The sequence below is a fragment of the Erythrolamprus reginae genome, chromosome 6 (assembly GCF_031021105.1).
Source record: "Erythrolamprus reginae isolate rEryReg1 chromosome 6, rEryReg1.hap1, whole genome shotgun sequence".
Taxonomy (NCBI): Eukaryota; Metazoa; Chordata; class Lepidosauria; order Squamata; family Dipsadidae; genus Erythrolamprus; species Erythrolamprus reginae.
The window spans coordinates 43639457-43660991 of NC_091955.1; the positions used below are offsets into that span (position 1 = coordinate 43639457).

At 44.7% G+C, this 21535-nt stretch overlaps 1 protein-coding gene across 7 annotated transcripts in view; it reads left to right on the top strand.

Moving 5' to 3' along the window:
• HMGA2 (high mobility group AT-hook 2) overlaps positions 1-21535 on the top strand; it is a 356638-nt gene that overhangs the window by 166448 nt on the left and 168655 nt on the right. Inside the window, exon 4 of one of the 7 annotated variants that reach the window (XM_070755649.1) lies at positions 381-436. The exons of the other annotated variants lie outside the window; for them this stretch is intronic. Within the exon in view, the coding sequence (XP_070611750.1) occupies positions 381-436 (56 nt within the window). The remainder of the gene's footprint in view (positions 1-380; positions 437-21535) is intronic. 7 annotated transcript variants of the gene reach the window in all.

Here is a 21535-nt window from a genome sequence, read left to right on the forward strand (position 1 = left end):
TTGAATTGTGACCGGAAACCGATCGGCAGCCAGTGCAGGCCGCGCGGAGTGTTGCAGAAACGTGGGCGAATCTTGGAAGCCCCACGATGGCTCTCGGCTTTGTTCTGCCAACTGTCCATACAACATTCAGTTACATTTTTTCTGTACTGGTCCTTAGTTTGCTTCACCTTGAGAAGCTTCCTATTGTTGACCTCCATCAATGCTGACTCTTTGCTCCCCTTCACATAGTCAGCTAATGAATGCTTCTCTTCTTCTACTGTCTGTTTCACTTGCAAAAGTCCTCTGCCGCCTATTTTCCTTGGTAAATAGAGCCTGTCAACGTCACTGCGTGGGTGTAGTGCATGATGGATCATCATTAATTTTCTGATTTTCCCATCCAGGTTGTCCAGCTCTGCTTGAGTCCAGTTCACTATGCCAGCTGTATATCTAATGACAGGTATGGCCCACTTATTTATAGCCTTGATAGTGTTGCCACCATTCAGTTTGCTCTTCAAAATTTTTCTGGTCCTCTGGATGTACTCTTTGCTGATCACAGTTTTCACATGGACATGCTTGATATTATCCAGTTGCAAGATGCCCAAGTATCTGTAGGCTTCTGGCTGATGGCACTTGATGGTTTGACCATTTGGCATTTCAATGCCCTCACTTTCAGTGATTTCCCCCTTTTTCAATGCCACTGTGGCACATTTATCCAGGCCAAACTCCATGCTGATGTCATTGCTGACGATTCGCACAGTGTTGGTTAGTGACTGTATCTCAGTTTCTGATTTTCCGTACAACTTCAGCTCATCCATATACAGTACAGCAGGTGTGAAATTTTTGGTGAATTCCTAGCAGTTTGGTAGCCTAGGTTTGTTTTCTGTAGGATGAGTGACAGCGGGATTATAGCGATGATGAATAGCAATGGGGACAAAGAGTCCCCCTGGAAGATGCCTCTTCTGATGTTGATCAGTCCATAGATTTCATTCCCAACAAAAAGCTCAGTCTTCCAATATTTCATCGCCTTTTCTATGAATTTCCTGATGTTTTCATTGACTCCAATGACTTCCAGGCATTTTATGATCCAGCTGTGTGGCAATGAGTCAAAGGCTTTCTTGTAGTCAATCCAGGTCACGTATAGGTTTGTTTTCCTGTTCTTACAGTTCTCCTAAATAATTTTATCAATTAGGAACTGGTCTTTCTTACCTCTACTTTGTCTTTTATTGCCCTTTTGCTCCACTGGCATGATGTCATTTTCTTCTAGGTAGTCCTGAATTCTGTCAGCTATGATACCTGTCAGCAATTTGAGCATGGTCGGCAAACATGTTATTGGCCTGTAGTTTCCTGGTATGGCTCCTTTCGCTGCGTCTTTCTGTATTAAATATGTTCTGCCAGTTGTAAGCAATTCACTAATATTTCCTGTCTGCAGCATTTTGTTGAACAATTCGGCCATTTTTGCATGCAGGCTGGTCAGGTATTTCAGCCAAAAACCATGCAACTTATCAGTGCCAGGGGATGTCCAGTTCTTTACCCTGTTCACTCTTTCTGCAATCATTTCAGGTGTTATTGTCAGCTGCTGCATATTGCTCCCTGAGAATTCCTTTTCAAACTCCTTTATCCACCCAGCAGTCCTGTTATAGTCCTTTTCGACCTCCCAGAGATCTTTCCAGAACTGGCTTTTCAATTTTCTTATCTGTTTGCTGATGCAGGTTCTGGTAGAACTGCCTCTGGTTGGATTGAAATGTTTGATTCTGCCTGTACTGGGTGATCCTAGCTTCATATCACTCAATTTTCCTGGCTGTCACTGTTATCTGCTGCCTTACAATTTCCAGAGCTTCCTCGATCTTTCTTGTACTAAGCCAGTACTTTTTTGTCAAATAGTCTTTGATCTTCTGATTGTTAAGTTTCTGCTTCTTAATGTTCTTCAAGTTACTTGCATCTGATCTCAAGCTTTTGATTTTCAGTTCTAGTCGGATTTTCCATTTTAGTTTTCCAGTTGGTTTTCTGATTGGTTTCTGTTGCAGTAACCCTAGTTCTTCAGTTACTATCACAGCTGTACTGTAGGCAAGCTGATTCAATTCTTCAATTGAAGTTTTACTGACAGTTGCAAGTGCAGAGTTAATGTCTTCCATCAGTGGGACAAGTCGTTTCTTGCTTATGTGTTTTAAGGCTGGCAGTCCCTTTCGCTCTGCATTGGACCCTGCATGAGCAAGTATTTGGTCCTTAAGTTCTTGCTGCCTTTGAGTCATAGTGTCAAGTGTCTCATCTGCATCTTCTTGCTGTCTTTCCAAATTTTCATCAGGTTCCCATTGTGCAGTGACTTCAGATCTTATTGGAGCTTCTACTGGTGCCAGATCAGATTTTGGTGTTTCTATTTTGCAAATTTTCTGTATTTCTTCTAATTCGACTTCACTGAACATTTGGTTCCTGATTATGAGTCGTCGCTGATCGGCCAGTCGAAGTTCCGTTATTTTTGAGTCTGCATATTCTTGTTTCCATAATTGGTACATCCATCTTTGATATCCATGTTTTTCAGGCTCCGAGTTGTAATAACACTTCATGATTGTGCAATTCTCTGACATTGAGAATTTCTGCCGCTTTTTGATTTGTAAGCTTTGTTTGTTTTCTTCCTGTAGCTCATTTGTCGATGGCTGCCCAGGTTCCACAGCAGCCATCGGGGTCCTTTTTATCCTGGGTGACGACTGAGCCAGTATGGACGGACTTCTTTTTGTTTTGTCTCTCCATTAGTTTAAATGGGTTAGGTACGTTTAGTCTGGCTCCTCTGCTTTGACCACTCCGGCAAGGTTAGACCTACCAGTAGTTTACACTACCACCGGCACAGCTCTCAGCTTCATTGAAGCAGACAAGCCCCACTACCACGACATCAGTGGGGGTTATTATTATTATTATTATTATTATTATTATTATTATTTATTATTATTATTAGATTTGTATGCCGCCCCTCTCCGTAGACACGGGGCGGCTCACAGCAACAATAAAAACAATGTAACAAATCTAATAATATAAATAACACTAAAAACCCCATTATTAAAAACAAACATACACACAAACATACCATGTATAAACTGTATGAGCCCGGGGGAAATGTCTCATTTCCCCCATGCCTGACGGCAGAGGTGGGTTTTAAGAAGTTTACAAAAGGCAAGGAGGGTGGGTGCAGTTCTAATCTCCGGGGGGAGCTAGTTCCAGAGGGTCCACCACAGAGAAGGTTCTTCCCTTGGGGCCTGCCAAATGGCATTGTTTAGTCGACGGGACCCAGAGAAGGCCAACTCTGTGGATCTAATTGGCCGCTGGGATTTGTGGGGCAGAAGGCGGTCCCGGAGGTATTCTGGTCAGATGGCATGTAGGGATTTATAGCTCATTACCAGCACTTTGAATTGTGACTGGAAACTGATGGCAACCAGTGCAGGCCATGGAGTGTTGGTGAAACGTGGGCAGATCTTGGAAGCCCCACGATAGCTCTCGCAGCCGCATTCTGCACGATCTGAAGCTTCCGAACACTTTTCAAAGGTAGCCCCATGTAGAGAGCATTACAGTAGTCGAACCTCATGAGGGCATGAATGACTGTGAGCAGTGAGTCCCGGTCCAGATAGGGCCGCAACTGGTGCACTAGGTGAACATGGGCAAACGTCCCCCTCGCCACAACTGAAAGATGGTTCTCTAATGTGAGCTGTGGATTGAGGAGGACGCCAAAGTTGCGGACCCTCTCTGAGGGGGTCAATAATTTCCCCCCCCCACAGGGTTATGGACGGACAGATGGAATTGTCCTTGGAGGCAGAACCCACAGCCACTCCATCTTATCCGGGTTGAGCTTGAGTCTGTTGACACCCATCCAGACCGTAACAGCCTCCAGGCACTGGCACATCACTTCCACTGCTTCGTTGACTGGACGTTGGGTGGAGATGTACAGCTGGGTATCATCAACATACTGATGATACCTCACCCGATGCCCCTGGATGATCTCACCCAGCGGTTTCATGTAGATATTGAATAGCAAGGATGAGAGGACCAACCCCTGAGGCATCCCACAAGAGAGTAACCTAGAAGTTGACCTCTGACCCCTCACTAACACCGACTGCGACCGACCAGAGAGGTAGGAGGAGAACAACTGAAGAACAGTGCCTCCCACTCCCAACCCCTCCAGCCGGCGCAGAAGGATACCATGGTCGATGGTATCGAAAGCCACTGAGAGGTCAAGAACCACCAGGACAGAGGATAAACCCTGTCCCGGGCCCGCCAGAGATCATCCATCAACGCGACCAAAGCAGTTTCCGTGCTGTAGCCGGGCCGGAATCCTGACTGCTGAGGGCCTAGATAATCGGCTTCTTCCAAGAACCGCTGTAGTTGGAGCGCCACCGCCTTCTCAACAACCTTCCCCATAAAGGGAACGTTGGAGATTGGCCGATAGTTGTTAAGAATGGCTGGGTCCAGGGAAGGCTTCTTGAGGAGGGGGCGCACAAGTGCCTCCTTGTAGGGATCCGGAAAGGACCCCCTCCTCAAAGAAGCGTTGACAATCTGGACCCAGCTCCGTGTCACCTCCCTGCTGGCCAAGACCAGCCAGGAGGGAAACGGATCCAGTAAGCAGGTGGCAGAACTCACAGCTCTAATGGCCTTGTCCACTTCATCAGTTGTCACCAGATCAAACTCTTCCCAGACAGGTGGACAAGTACGAGCCCCGGTCACCTCGACTGACTCATTGTCAGTCAACTCTGTTATCCAATTGGAGTCGAGGTCTGCCCGGATCCAAGCGATTTTATCAGCGAAAAACGTGTTAAAATCCTTGGCACTACTCTGCAAGGGCTCCTCAACTCCCCCCTGGTTAAGAAGGGAGCGGGTCACCCTAAACACAGCAGCCGGGCAGGATTCCAGTGATGCAATCAAGGCGGCATGATACGCACATCTTCCTGCCTTGAGCGCCATTTTGTAAGTCTTAATATGAGCTCTTACAAGTGTTCAATCGGATTTGGACTTACTCTTCCTCCATTGCTTCTCTAGATGTCTCTTCTGGCGTTTCAACTCCCGGAACTCGTTGAACCATGGAGCTCTACGGGGTCTAGTGCCGCGGAGAGGTCGCAACGGTGCAATACGGTCAAGAGCCTCCGCTGCAGCCTTGTTCCAGGTCTCAGCAAAAGACTCCGCCGAAGTGTTGACGAGTGCTTCTGGAATAACCCCAAGCACCCTCTGAAAGCCCTCTGGGTCCATCATGTCTAATCGGTTCCGCCTCCCTGCGGGGAAGGATTGGAGCCAGGAAGTCAAGCCATAATAGAAAATGGTCTGACCATGACAAAGGCAACACTTCTAAGCCACTTAGTCTCAGACCATTACTCAATTGCCCAGAGAGGAATACCATGTTGTGTGCGTGCACCCCCTCGTGAGTCGGACCCTGTATTATTTGAGTCAGGTCCATGGCTGTCATGGTGGCCATGAACTCCTGCGCTAACCCAGAGGTTTCGCCGAGCGATGGCAGGTTAAAATCCCCCAAGACAATAAGTCTGGGGAATCCTACCGCCAGCCCGGCTACCTCCTCCAGCAGCACAGGCAGGGCTGTTGACACACAGCTGGGAGGCAGGTATGTCAGCAACAAGCCCACCTGAACCCCTAAGTCCAACTTCACAAGGAGGGACTCACAACCTGCAATCTCTGGAGCAACGAGTCTATGCAGGCAAAGGCTCTCCCTGGCTATAATAACCATTCTCCCCCCCCCCTTCCCTGGGGTCGAGGTTGATGCCATACCTGAAACCCATCTGGGCAAATTTCAGAGAGAGGAACTCCTCCCTCTGGGCCCAGCCAGGTCTCAGCCACACATGCCAGGTCGGCCTCCTCATCCAGGATCAAATCCTGGATGAGGAGAGCTTTATTTACCGCCAACCTGGCATTGAGTAGCAGCAGCCTGAGCCCAGGGCCAGAATTACAGTCGTCACCAGCACCCTGGGTTGAGCTCACAGAACCGGAACAAGGAATCGCTGTTAAGCAGCGATCCCTCCTTCCCTTGGAACGGCTAGCTCCGTGGCTCCCACCATATCTGCCTCTCCGCAGCAGCACCGGGATGTTCTCACCCTCAGCCACCCCAGAGATAGGTGCCCCCTCCCCTCCTGCCTCTCCAGTGTCAGGTGGACCAAAAAAAATCATGCATATCATTCCTATTCAACTCATGCATTCCTTCCATCCGATCCCAAACATCCATCTCTAAAATTACCTCCCCCAATGAATTAATTAAAAATATAAAATATAAAAAATATATAAAAATTAAAATTAAAATGGTTAACCGGTTAGCTGTTAAAATTAGTCTGAGACAATGATGTAATAGTCAGTTAGGCTAAAATCAGTTCTATGGGAAAAATCATCAAACAATTTGCCATTCCAGGTCAATAAATAGATAATGTCCTCTGTAGATCTTTCTTTAACTCTTTGAATCTGCTGTGTGTAAAATCCTCCACTAGGGGCACAGTTCTTCAATAATGATATTCAAAAAGAGTGAGAAGATGGAAGTGGGGGGTGGAGGGGGAATATGACAGGCAAGTTCTAATACTAGATGATATCCCCAGTCAATTGGCCTCAATGATCATAGGCAGTTCAGTACTTTGTTCACTTCCCCCTCAGCATTGGTTGTTCTGTTCTCTTCATTCTCTCACCAGTTGACACCCTCAATCCGTATGGTGGCCTCCAGCTAGCCTCGGCCTCCTTCCTCTCTTGGCCACCCATTTTCTTTGTCCCCCCCCCTTCGGCACTGGCAGCTCTCACCCACCAGTGCCATCCAGGGGTTTGGGCTGCTGTCCCTCACCCAGCAGCATTGGCAGCCTTCATTGGCTGGTATCCCTGGCTCCTCAGATATCTTCAGTCGCCCTCCGATGCCGGCAGCAGGCCGCTCTCACTGACCTGCATCCTTGGCGTCCTCGGCCCCGTTCAGCCCCATTCAACTAGCAAGTTTGTCCCAGCCACCGCTCTAGTCTCCGCTCCTTCCTCCTATGTCCCATCGCCTCTATCACCTTGGCATCTGTCACTCCCATTCCCTGGTGCCATGCCAAGAGGCTCAGTTTGCGTCTTTCCGCCTCCTTCCCTCCCCGTCTAGGAGCGGCTGCCATCTTCTGAGCCCCAGCTGATTCCCAACTGATCTTCCCGGCTGGTCTCTCGGCACTGTTGTCCCGGCACCCACAAAAACGGCAGCATTCACTCTCTGAACCCCCAAACAGAGGGCTCAGCAACAAAGAAGACTGGCCTGAAATGAGTAATTGTTCGGCATTTTTTCCATAAGTCTCAGAAGAGCGGCAGTTCCACCATCCTCTCACCGCTCAGAACGGAAAGTTCTCTCATCTAGCTTAGCCAACAGTTATGCTCTTCATATCCTGGCTGAAGATACTGTAGGGCAGTGATGGCTAACCTTTTTCTCTTCATGTGCCGGCACCCATAATGCATACAAGATGGAGCTGAGCTGATTGATGGCTCACATGCTGGAAGAAATGGCTCTGTGTGGCACTTCAGACTTGTGTGCCATAGATTCGCCACCATGGCTATAGGGTGTAGTCCAACAGACGTGAAGGACATCAGATTGTGGAATGCTGTTGTAAGATTATTCCTATCATATGCTACTTTACTTTGAAATGGCATTGTTGGTACATAGAATCTTCTCCACTCAAGTCTTCTGCTTTGACCCAATTTTACTAGTTTCTCTTATTCTTTCCAAGAAATCAGTTGAACTGAGTTCTGTGCACAATGGCATCATTGTGCCTTCTTCATCTAGCAACCTATTTTTAAGTGGTAGAAGGTATCTACAGGTGAAACTCGAAAAATTAGAATATCATGCAAAAGTTCATTTATTTCAGTCATGCAACTTATAAGGTGAAACTAATATATGAGAGAGACTCATTACATGCAAAGCAAGATATTTCAAGCTGTGATTTGTCATAATTGTGATAATTATGGAATACAGCTCATGAAAACCCCAAATCCAAAATCTCAGAAAATTAGAATATTGTGAAAAGGTACAATATTCCAGGGTTGAAGTGTTCTACTCTAATAATCTCTCAGTCTGGTTCAATAGGAATCACAATCATGGGAAAGGCCTGACAGTTGTGCAGAAAATCATCATTGACATTCTCCATAAGGAGGGAAAGCCTCAAAATGTAACTGCAAACAAAGTTAGATGTTCCCAAAGTCCTGTATCAAACCTCATTAATAGAAAGTTATGTGGAAAGGGAAAGTGTGGAAGAAAATGGTGCACAAACAGCAGGGATGACTGCATTCAAAAATGTTGGGGACTTCCACAAGGAGTGGACTGAGGCTGGTGTCAGTGCCACAAGTGCCACCACACACAGATGGATCCTGGACAAGGGTTTCAAATGTTGTATTCCTATTGTCAAGCCATTCCTAAACAACAAACAATGTCAGAAATATCTTACCTGGGCTAAAGAAAAGCAGACCTCTTTTCTGATGAGGGCAACTTTTTCATCTCATTTGGAAACCAAGGACCCAGAGTATGGAGGAAGAATGGGAGAGACACACACTGCAAGATGCTTGAAATCCAATGTGAGGTTTCCATAGTCTGTGTTGATTTGGGGAGCCATGCCATCTGCTGGTGTTGGTCCACTGTGTTTCCTTAAGTCCAGAGTCAATGCAGCTGTCTACCAGGAGATTTTGGAGCATTTCACATTTCCTTCCACAGACGAGCTGTGGGGATGCTGACTTCATTTCCAGCAGGACTTGACACCTGCCCACACTGCCAAAAACCTGCTTCAATGACCATGGGATTACTGTGCTTGATTGGCCAGCAAACTTGCCTGACCTGAACCCCATAGAGAATCTATGGGGCATTCACAGGATAAAGATGAGAGACATGGGATCAAGAGCTGAAGGCTGCTATTGAAGCATCCTGGTCTTCCATAATATCTCAGCAGTGCCACAGACTGATAGCTTCCATGCCACGCCACATTGAGTCAGTAATTGCTGAAAAGGAGCCCAAACCACCACCACTAGTTTATACTCCACCAAGGCCTCTGCAACCGCTATCTCCAAACCCAAGTGCTGACATCTCCACCATCGTTAAAGATGCCATGGAGAGTGAACGAAAGCGACAGAATGCCATCCTATTTGGCTTCAAGGAAAATGGGGAATCTCATCTAGCAAATATACGTAACATCATTCGCAGCCAGCATCCTCAAACAATTATCCCTGATGACATCTTAGAGGTTACTAGAAATGGTACTGTAATTAGGTACAGTGATGGATCAATGGTTCCCCAATTCTGTAGAGTTGTTTGTAAAAGTGAAACTACCAAACAACAGTTCATCAAGACTATGAACTCCATAGCCAGAAATAACACCAACTACAGCAAACTTAGATCCAGATCAGATCTATCTCTACTTCAACGCACCCACTCTCATGAACTTCGGGCTGAACTTAAGAGACGTCAAGATCTTAGTAATACATAGATTACTGCACTGGTATACATAGATTACCGCACTGAATGCATCAAAACCAAGACCCACAACCCTCCCTTCATCTTCCAGCCATCCCCCACTTCTATCCCTACAATTCCTCATCAGCAAACGGACATCCCTAACACTTCCAACCATGAATAGGGAAGCGCCCCTCCTTACTACCTTAAGGCAATCCAATTTCAATCCAACTCAGCCTTATTTCAATCCAGAACCCAAAATCAATCTTAAATTGATCAACGCAAGAAGTATAACCAAAAGGTTGTCTGAATTCCTCCTATTACTAGACACCAACATATTTGACCTAATTTTTGTCTGTGAAACATGGCTAAATTCATCCTATCCTGACTCCATCATCACATCAAATAACTACCTTGTTTTCCAATCTGACTGAGAATCCTGCAGAGGAGGCGGTGTAGCTATATTCTATAAAAAAACACTCAATCTAAAAAACATCCAAATTGCACATGATCTTATCCTCCTTGAAACCATTATATGTGATCTTTCCCTGAATACCACACTCCACTTCCTACTATGCTACCGAGCTCCTGACTACGACATTACTCATGCAACCAAATTAGCTTCACTACTAATGTGGGCAACCTCCTGCTCCTACCCCATTATCTTCCTTGGTGATCTCAACCTACCACACATCAAGTGGACCCTAAATGAATGCAGCATGCACTCAATCTTATTCAACGCTGTCACCAGCCTGGGACTTGACCAATTAGTATCAAACAATACTAGACTCAACAACTGTCTTGACCTCAACAACTGTCTTGACCCCAAAAGCGCTATCTATCGACTGCATGTAAAGGAACCCTTTTCCAACAGCGATCATAGAATGATTAACTTCAATCTCAATCTATACCAACCTAACACCCATCTGAATAACAAGACAGCTAAGTACAATTTCAGGAAAGCGAACTATGAACTCATAGATGCCAATCTCTCAATTCTTAACTGGCAAACTTTATTTTCAAACTGCAACACTATTGATGATCTCTACAAAACATCCTTACTCCAAATTAAAAAACTTTTCAGACTACATGTACCACTAACATCAATCAAACGTAAAAGGAAAAATAATTTACCTGTCTCAATAAGGAAACTACAAAAGAAAAAAAAGATCTCTCTGGCGTAAAAACAAAAAAGGCCAAGTAACCAACTTCAAAAGCCGCTACAAAAGCATATAAAAGCAAATAAAAGCAGAATGTCTCAACTATCACAGCAAACAAGAGGAAAACCTCCTTCGCACGAAATCTAACCGAGCCTTCTACAACTTCGTCAACAACAAACTCAAAGACTCTAGACCTATCCCACCTCTCGTTGGACCCAACAACAAAGAATACCATGATGATCCATCCAAAGCCAACCTCTTCAACTCTTTCTTTGGCTCTGTCTTTGTTAACAGTAACGGCTCATCCCCCATCTTCACAAATCGCACCTCTAACCCACTCAACGACCAAACCCAAATTGACTTCACTGTAGACCGCGTTAAGAAAGCAATACGAGACCTCAAACCTTCCCTATCAGTTGGACCTGTCGGTCTTTCTGCATACTTCCTAAAAAAGCTTTCTGCTATAGCCGAACCTCTAAGCATTATATTCCAAAAATCCTTCAGGACCAGCACACTTCCCAAGCTATGGTTAAAAGCACTAGTGATCCCCATCTTCAAAAAAGGAGATCCTTCTCTCATTCATAACTACAGACCAATATCACTATGCTGCATCTCATGTAAAGTCATGGAGTCAATTATAAATCAATCGATTACTGTTCACTTAGAATCTAATAACCTACTCTAACAAACAATTTGGATTCAGAAGGAAATTATCCTGCAACCTACAACTACTTCACTGCAAAAGCATATGGACTACCCACATAGATCAAGGAAAATCCATTGATGCAATTTATATCGACTTCTGCAAAGCCTTTGATTCAGTGGTCCATGACAAACTACTCCTAAAACTTAAATCCTATGGCATCTCAGGATTCCTCCACAGCTGGATTACAGCATTCCTGTCAAACAGACAACAAGGTGTCAAAATTGGAAGCACCATTTCCACCCCCGTCCCTGTTAAAAGTGGCGTTCCCCAAAGCAGTGTACTAGGACCTACAATTTCATTCTCTACATCAACGACCTCTGCAATCATATCACAAGCAACTGTGTTCTTTTCGCCGACGATGTAAAACTCTTCAATACCACAGACAACACAGCTATTCTCCAAAAAGACCTTGACTTTGTCTCAGATTGGTCTAATACTTGGCAACTTCAAATATCATCTAGCAAATGCTCTGTTCTCCACATCGGCAAAAAGAATCCAAACCTCGTATACAAACTAAATAAACAAAATCTCACAAACAACCCCCACTCAGTAAAAGACCTTGGAATACTAATATCAAACGACTTAAGTGCCAAACATCTACAATTGTCAACCTGATCCTACGTAGCTTCTGCTCCAGCAATCTCACACTACTCACCACAGCTTACAAAACTATCACCAGACCCATCCTTGAATACAGCTCATCTGTCTGGAACCCACATTACATTTCGAACATTAACACCCTCGAAAATGTCCAACATTACTTCACCAGAAGAGCCCTTCACTCCACCACTTGAAACAGAATACCCTACAAAACTAGATTTACAATCCTGGATCTAGAAAGCATAGAACTACGACACCTCAAACATGATCTAAGTATTGCCCACAAGATCATATGCTGCAACATCCTGCCTGTCAACGACTACTTCAGCTTCAACCGCAATAACACAAGAGCACGCAACAGGTGCAAACTTAATATTAACCACTCTACTCTTCATTGACGTATTCTATTCTCATACCTTTTCTTCTATCCTTTCCCTGATAATTTACTACTACATGTTTATATTCTGTTTAACTTTCAATTTGTATTGGACAAAATAAATAAATAAATAAAACTGATTATGCATTCTTATACTTTTCAGAGATCTGATATTGTTCTATGTACAATTCTTGTTTTATTGATTGCATATAATATTCTAATTTTCTGAGATGGCGGATTTAGAGTGTTCATGAGCTGAACCCATAATCATCACAATTATAACAAATCACGGCTTGAACTATCTTACTTTGCATGTAATAAGTCTCTCTCATATATTAGTTTCACCTTTTAAGTTGCATTTCTGAAATAAATGAACTTTTGCAAAATATTCTAATTTTTTGAGTTTCACCTATAGAAATATAAGCAATTGGTTCTTTAGAGGTAGATAATCCTTAAACTTTAAGATTAAATCGTTTTCAGTTCGAACTAAGAGAGATACTCGCCATTCTTTCTCTAATGGAATGAAGGGGCAAATTTTTCTTTGAGTAGATTTTTGGATTTTTGGTCTTGTCATCCAAACAAATGAACCTATGTAGATTGTTCTGAAAACAGCCATACATATGTCCTTTAAAATTAGCTTTAATTTATTTTTAAAAATTTATCTGCTGGGACTAGATTTTTAAAAATCCAGCAAACTCAAACATTCAGGCACCATGTTTTTTGTCTGATTTTGAAATAATTGATTTGATATAACATGGTTGTATTTATACAGCTTACGGTAGCTACATTAAAAAGAACAAGAAATGGAGATAAGGTTAAAAACTCCCTTGAATTAAGTTCCATTCCTAGTGATTACATGGGTGCCTGCATACTCTTTTCTGGGCAACAGATATAAATAGCTTATTATGTTTTTTAGATTTTTTTCAAATTGTCTTGACCCTGATATGTCAAGCTGGTGTAGAAGTTGGAAAATAAATTAATGGCTTGCCACACTATCAGTAGAAGGCCTGATGTTTATGGGCATTTCGGAGGGGTGATTTTCATAAGAGAGCAGATGCAGCCACAAAGCATTCTTTCGAGAGGTTCAAGGCCATCCTTTGTCCACCACCTGGGCAGAAGCGGAAGGAAGAGTTGCCATGCTGGCACAACCTGAGTGGGCAACATGACTTGTTTGGGGGGCGGGGGGCAAGGAATGTGAATTTTCAACTGGGTATAGGTGCCAAATGGCTCTGGCAATAAATTGGAACTTTGAGGAATACTCTGATTTAAATTTGGATGCTATCTGGAACCTTGACATCATAATCTTCATTCAAGTTCTAACCAGTTCAGACTCAAGTCCTGCATGATCGGAAGGTGACCATCGAACTATTTCCACCCTCCTGATGAAGATGATATTTTGTATCTCCATCACTTCCTTGGCCCATCTTCATGCCAGGAACTCCAATGGTTCCTTTTACCCTTTCAGAAGATGGGCCGCAGTTTCTCAAACTCAAGAATTCAGGTTCCCTCTGTGGTGCTCTGCTCCTTCCAGTGATGGCGCTCCCAGGTGATCTCAGAGGGGTGCAGTTTCCTAAAGCCATTCAGGATGAAAGTCACAACAGACACAAGCCTGGCAGGATGGGGGAGGGCCCACTCCCAGGGCCAAATGGCACAAGGTCGGTGGTCCCCAGTGAAAGTGGGGAAATCCATCAATTGGCTGGAGCTGAGAGTGGTGTCCCTGGTCCCCGCTGAATTTCAGGACAGTCTGAGAGGACAGTATATGCTGGTTCTCACAGACAAGGCGCATGTCTAACGTCAAGGGGGGACTCAATTGAAGACAACCTAGAGCAGTGATGGCAAACGTATGGCACGGGTGCCACAGGGGGCACGCAGAGCCATATCTGCTGACACACGATCTGGTACCCTAGCTCAGCTACAATGTGCATATGTGTACCAGCCAGCTGATTTTTGGCTCACACAGAGGTTCTGGAGGGTATTTTTTAGAGAGCCTCCGGGAGGATGGGAGAGGGCGTTTTTACCCTCCAAGGAAGCCTTTGAGCCTGCGGAGGGTGAAACACGAGGCTACTGGGCCCACCAGAAGTTGGGAAACAGGTCGTTTCTTGCCACCAGGGGGCCTCTGGGGGCAGAGGAAATGTTTTTGCCCTCCCCAGCCATTGAATTATGGGTGTGGGCACTCAGGCATGCGCGATAGCACACACCCACGCTCTTTTGGCACTCGAGGGAAAAAAGGTTCACCATCACTGTCCTAGAGGAAGCACTGAAGCTGGGATGGTGGGCTGAGACCCATTTTCTATCCCTGACAGCGGACTATATCTCAGGGGCTTCCAATACGCAAGTGGATTAGCTAAGTCAGACAGAACTGGATCTACCAGAGTGGCATCTATATCCAGACCTCTTTCAAGACATAAGAAGTCGCTTCGAAAAATCTCTGCTGGACCTGTTTGCAACGCAGGAAAATGCACAGCTTCTCAAGGTTTTCATTGCTGGGACCAGAGAGAGTGAATGCGCTGCACCATCAGTGGCCCCTAGGTCTCCTCTAGGCCTTTCCCCCTCTGGCCATCCTTCCACTGGTGATTCAGAAGATCCTGGAACAAAGGGTGGAAGTGATTTTTCTAGCTTCCACACTGGCTGTGCAGGCTTCACACTTGGTTCACAGACTTGAAGAGCCTGTCGGTCTCCCCTCCTTGGAGACTTACGGTCAGAAAAGCATCCCTCAGCTAGGGATCTCTGAAACACCTGGACCCACAATGACTCCAACTGACTACATGACAGTTGAGCAGTGCTTGCTAAAGAAACAAGACTACAACCTGGACGTCATCCTTATGATTTATTTATTTATTTATTTATTGGATTTGTATGCCGCCCCTCTCCGGAGACTCGGGGCGGCTAACAGCAACAATAAAGCAGTGTACAATAGTAGTCTGATGTTAGAAACAATTAAAAACCCATTAATATAAAAAACCAAACATACATACATACATACCATGCATAGAATTGTAAAGGCCTAGGGAGAAGAGGGTCTCAATTCCCCCATGCCTGATGGCAGAGGTGGGTTTTAAGGAGTTTGCGAAAGGCAAGGAGGGTGGGGGCAATTCTAATCTTTGGGGGGAGTTGGTTCCAGAGGGCCGGGGCCGCCACAGAGAAGGCTCTTCCCCTGGGTCCCACCAAGCGACATTCTTTAGTTGACGGGACCCGGAGAAGATCCACTCTGTGGGACCTAACTGGTCGCTGGGATTCGTGCAGCAGAAGGTGGTCCCTGAGATAATCTGGTCCGGTGCCATGAAGGGCTTTATAGGTCATAACCATCACTTTGAATTGTGATCGGAAACTGATCGGCAACCAATGCAGACTGCGGAGTGTTGGTGTAACGTGGGCATATTTGGGAAAGCCCATGATTGCTCTCGCAGCTGCATTCTGCACGATCTGAAGTTTCCGAACATTTTTCAAAGGTAGCCCCATGTAGAGAGCATTACAGTAGTCGAGTTTCGAGGTGATGAGGGCATGAGGGACTGTGAGCAGTGACTCCCGGTCCAAGTAGGGTCGCAACTGGTGCACAAGGCAAACCTGGGCAAACGCCCCCCTCGCCACAGCTGAAAGATGTTTCTCTAATGTGAGCTGTGGATTGAGGAGGACGCCCAAGTTGTGAACCTTCTCTGAAGGGGCCAGTGATTCTCACCCTAGGGTAATGGACGGACAGATGGAATTGTCCTTGGGAGGTAAGACCCACAGCCACTCCGTCTTGTCTGGGTTGAGCTTAAGTTTGTTGACACTCATCCAGGCCCAAACATCCTCCAGGCACCGGCACATCACTTCCACTGCTTCGTTGACTGGACATGGGGTGGAGATGTATAGCTGGGTATCATTGGCGTATTGATGATACCTCACCCCATGCCCTTGGATGATCTCACCCAGCGGTTTCATGTAGATATTAAATAGCAGGGGGGAGAGGACCGACCCCTGAGGCACCCCACAAAGGAGAGACCTAGAGGTCGACCTCTGACCCCCCACTAACACCGACTGCGACCGACCGGAGAGATAGGAGGAGAACCACTGAAGAACAGTGCCTCCCACTCCCAACCCCTTCAGCTGGCACAGAAGGATACCATGGTCGATGATATCAAAAGCCGCTGAGAGGTCAAGAAGCACCAGGACAGAGGACAAGCCCCTGTCCCAGGCCCGCCAGAGATCATCCATCAACGCGACCAAAGCAGTTTCTGTGCTGTAGCCGGGCCTGAATCCAGACTGTTGAGGACCTAGATAATCGGCTTCTTCCAAGGACCGCTGGAGTTGGAGCGCCACCACCTTCTCAACAACCTGCCCCATAAAGGGTAGGTTGGAGACTGGACGTTAGTTATTAAACACAGCTGGGTCCAGGGAAGGCTTCTTGAGGAGGGGGCACACAAGTGCCTCCTTATAAAGGGCCAGAAAGGACCCCCTCCCCAAGGAGCCATTGACAATCTCCTGGGCCCATCTCCGTGTCACCCCTCGGCTGGCCGAAACCAACCAAGAAGGACACGGATCCAGTAGACTCACAGCTCCAATGGCCTTTTCCACTTCATCAGGTGTCACCAAGTCAAACTCCTCCCAGACTGATGGACAAAGACGTTTAGCCCCAGTCACCTCGACTGACTCATTGTCAGCCAATACTGCTATGCAATTGGAGTCGAGATCAGCCCGGATCCGAGCGACTTTATCAGTGAAAAACGAGTTAAATTCCTCGGCACTACCCTGTAAGGGCTCCCCAATTCCCCCCTGATTTAGAAGGGAGCGGGTCACCCTAAACAGAGCGGCTGGGCGGGATTCTGCTGATGCAATCAAGGCAGCATAGTACACACATCTTGCCGCCTTGAGCGCCACTTTGTAGGTCTTAATAAAAGCTCTTACAAGTGTTCGGTCGGATTCAGACTTACTCTTCCTCCATCGCTTGCAGACCATGCAAGCCCTCCACCAATCATGCTCCCCTGGGGTCCCCCACAATTACTTCCCCCACCCCATCCTTCCCTACTGGATCTCCACAGGCTGGGCCTACTTTGCTAGCATTCCACTTATTCCTTCCCATCCCATTTCCCATGGAATACAGTGGTACCTCTACTTAAGAATGCCTCTACTTAAGAATGTTTCTAGATAAGAACCGGGTGTTCAAGACTTTTTTGCCTCTACTTAAGAACCATTTTCTACTTAAGAACCCGAGCCCAGAAACATTTCCCAGGAAATTTGAGAGCGGCACAAAGGCCCGGCCAGTTTCCTACCATTCCCTCTTTAATCACGTCCATCTCAGGCTTTTCTGGGCTGCCAGAGGAGCCTTTCGGTGGTGCTTAAGGAGGCTTTGGTAGCCCAGAGCGAATGAAGTATTTTCCTTTCAGTGGGCGCTTGGAGAGGGAATAAACCTCTGCCAGCACCCAGAGAAAAGAAACGCTCCCTTCACTCTGTTCTGTCAGGCTCTCTGATAGGAGCCTCCCGAAAATTCAAGGATACAAATTTCAGACACACACACGTTTGAAAATTCAAAACAATGTTCTTTATCACAAAAGTCAAAATAAACTAAGCACTCTTTTTGTATTGTAAAGAGCACTCTTCCCAAAACAACCAGATAGTCTGTACAATTTCCCTTAAGCAGTCATTACGTACTTAGCCCGCAGCTGGGGAGAAACTTCACATCCTTCTTCTTCCAACGAAGGGAGACACACATGCACGCTGCTCTGCTTTGGTTTCAAAGGCATGAAAAAGCAACAAAGATTCCTGACGAAACTGCAACAGATATTCTTCCACAATGACCAAACCCACATGCTGTTATTTATAGTAGCAGCCCTAATTACTGGAGCCCCACCCAAACACAGGTGGCCTCCCTTATTTCCTGTAATATGTTCTTACTTGGTCTCTTCTACGCATAATTCTGTGACGTTGAATTTTCCCCTGCATCCACTTTCCCCATTCCCTGGGCCAGGAGCTGGGCCAGAGCCAACCACAACACACTCTGGGCAGCAACTGTCCTCCTCCTCCTCTTTCTCCTCCTTCTCCTCCCACCCAAATTCCGAGCTTTTATTTTTTTCCTAATGGGTTTGCACGCATTATTTGCTTTTACATTGATTCCTATGGGAAAAATTGCTTCTACTTACAAACCTTTCTACTTAAGAACCTGGTTACAGAATGAATTAAGTTCTTAAGTAGAGGTATCACTGTACTTATCTTTTTTGTTGTTGTTGCTATAAAGATATAATTATTACTGATACCTATTTACTACAAAAACATAACCTTTAATAGATTACATTCATGCTAACTTAATTACCTTTCCTTCCCACTGAAAATAATGGAAATGTTAATCATGCCATTTACTTTATTACTTATTTTTTGAAGATTGTACTTTTTTGAAGATGTCCAGAGGTCCAGTGGAGGCTGACCTACTGGCAGAAAAGCCAAACTGTTTTATTCAGATGATGGTGAAGCTATAAGAACATGAAATCTAAAGAAACATTTTCACCAGCTCCTAAGTAAAAGACTTCCACTGGGGCCATGTGGCCAGCAGGTCTCTGGTAGTAGAAAAGGCCTGGACTGAGAGGCCATAGCAGCCTCCCGTTTTCAGGTTTTGAGGCAGCAGCAACAGCAGCCAATCAAAGGGGAGGTTGCTTCCTTTGTCTCATTGGGCTGAACTACAAGGCCCTTGTTGATTAGCTGTCATGTTGAATCGTAAGGTGCTCATTCAAACTAGCCAGTTAGCAGCAAGCAGATTGGGCTCAAAGTAGGTTGTGGTCTACTTTGTCAAACGCTTTGCTGAAGTCCAAGTATATTATGTCCACTGTATTTCGCTGGTCTATTACTTTGGTCACAGGGTTGAACAATGAAATGAAATTGGTTTGGCATGATTTGTTCTTAACAAACCCATGCTGGCTTCTGGTTATTACTTTGTTTCTAAGTGGTGGCAGACGTGTTTTTAAATATTTTTCCAATATTTACCCATACATAGCAGATAGTTATATTTTCTTCCATAATATAATATTTTTATATTATTTTTCTTTCCAAGTTGAAAAAAGAACTAGTTCTTTTTAGCATGTATCTCCAGCTGATGACAATTATACATATCATAGGAACATAACAACTTGGAGAGCCCTATGAGTAGAAGGACATGATGTAAATTGATTAAAAAAATAAACAAATGTAAAATAAAATAGTGAGTCCCTGTTGCAATGGCATCTTTCTATGGACTTTGATGAAGTTGACTTACACTAATTAAATGTAATTCTTCTGATATTCTGCTTCACCAAACCAAATCAGAGTAGGAAAACAGTGGTACAGACTCTGTTAAATACCATTTCACATCTGGGACTGGGTGGTTCAAATACCCCAGCCAAAACTTGGGTTTGATCCTTCCCATTCAGACCTTCCTAGCCTCCAGGAACTGGGTCAAACTTTAATGGGAATGTAGCAAGGTGTAATGGCATGTGGGAATGACCTCAGGAGAATGAGTCCAGAGTTACTAGTGAATGGAACAAAAGGCTCAGATGTGTAAAGGAGGCAGGATGAGAACTATGCTTTCAGACTTGCAAAAAATTTTAATGTAACTTTACAGTAAGGTAGCATTAGCTAATCCAGTCATAAGGCTGAAATAAGTCCAAGTATTATCATACTGGACAATTTTACACATAGTTTGGACAAAAAACTGCCTTAAGACCTCTAGTCCAGATGGATGGCTACTGACCTATACAAGTGTTCCGAACCTTTTCTGGAAATAACTGGGATGTAGACTATGTGCTGTAAAACTGAATCCAACATTTACATTATTTCATTAAAAAAAACACCTTTATTTAACCTGTAACAGAGAATGGCAATTAGCAAACCCTTATTAAGCAGTCTGCTGGCATGCTTAAAAGACATTCTATTCTTTCATATCCATCTCATTACTTTATAAATGGATATCTACCAGAAATAGTAAAATCGGAGTTTTATATAGCTAGTACCATAATAAGAGTAACACTAGCAGACCATTAAAACATACATTTTAGGTAAATGCAAATGCAAAGTTAGTCTCAGTTTTACTGCTGCTTTGCTCTTTCATCCTAGCCTGAAGGAGGAAAACCAATTATATAAAATCTATAGCCACTTTTATGAGAAAACATTGAAATTCAGACACTGAGAAAAACCTTTAAAATAAGTAAAATACAGGAATTTAAGAGGCATGGGAAGGAAGTCATGTTTTCTCAATGCATTGAGATGAGAATTTTATATACTTCAGGTTTTCAGAACCTATAGTGTTAAATCAGTGCTAGGAGTCTATTTCAATTCAACATGGTCTTTTATTCATCTAGTCTTCCAAAACGCTCTCCACAACAATCAACTCCCAACAAGGGCAACGGCTAATCCGTTGCCCTATTTATACATTTCTATTTAGGCGGGAAACATTTCCAGACAACAGTTTATTTTTGGTGGTTCATTTAAGCTAAGCCGCTTTTTAACCAATCAGCGATTTTACTGCTTATTTCTTTCAAACATAACATCCCTCCCCTTTTAGCTTGGTCATTCTTGTATTAAGGTATTTATCCAAGTGACTTAGTCTTATAACCTGATTGGTGGCTTCGATGCTCATTGTGACCTGCGCAGTTAATTTTCCAGAGAGCTACCTCCCTGGATGGCTGGCGTTTGTTCTGCTCCGCTCTGGTTGGTTATCTGCTGGCCTGTTTGCGTTGATGCAGCCGGATCTTCGCTGGCCTCCAGGGGTAACAGGTTTCCCAGCAAGTGTGATCTGTGGGGATCAAAATGCCTTGTGCTAGCAGCTTGTCAATTTGTTCATCAACCTTGGGCAATAATGGAATGGGCACACGCCGAGGTTTTAACCAGATGGGGGCAATGCTTGGGTCAAGGTTGAAGGAGATAGGATTTTCCTTGTACCGCCCTAGGTCATTTGAAAAAACCTCGGGAAATTCACGTATTAAATCATTAGAGTCACAAACATTGTCACACACCTTATGCAGTCCTGATATAGCAATACCTAGAGGGTTTAACCATTTCAGGCCAAGCAAAGTGTGCTTTGGCCCATCTACTATAACAACAGGGAGAGACCCCTTAAACCCTTTAAATACAATGGGGACGTTCAGGCAACCCAAAATAGGAATGCTTCGACCTTGAAAATCAGTTAAGTTTGCATTCCATGGTTCTAACATAGATTTCTGTACAGAGGGCATATAAAGTCTCAGTTTATGCCAAGGCATTATGGAATGCTTGGAGCCTGTGTCCAGTTCTATTTCGCATAGTAACCCGTTTATGAGGAGTGAGACAAAAATTTTGTTTTTGGGCATGGAAGAGTTTGCGTT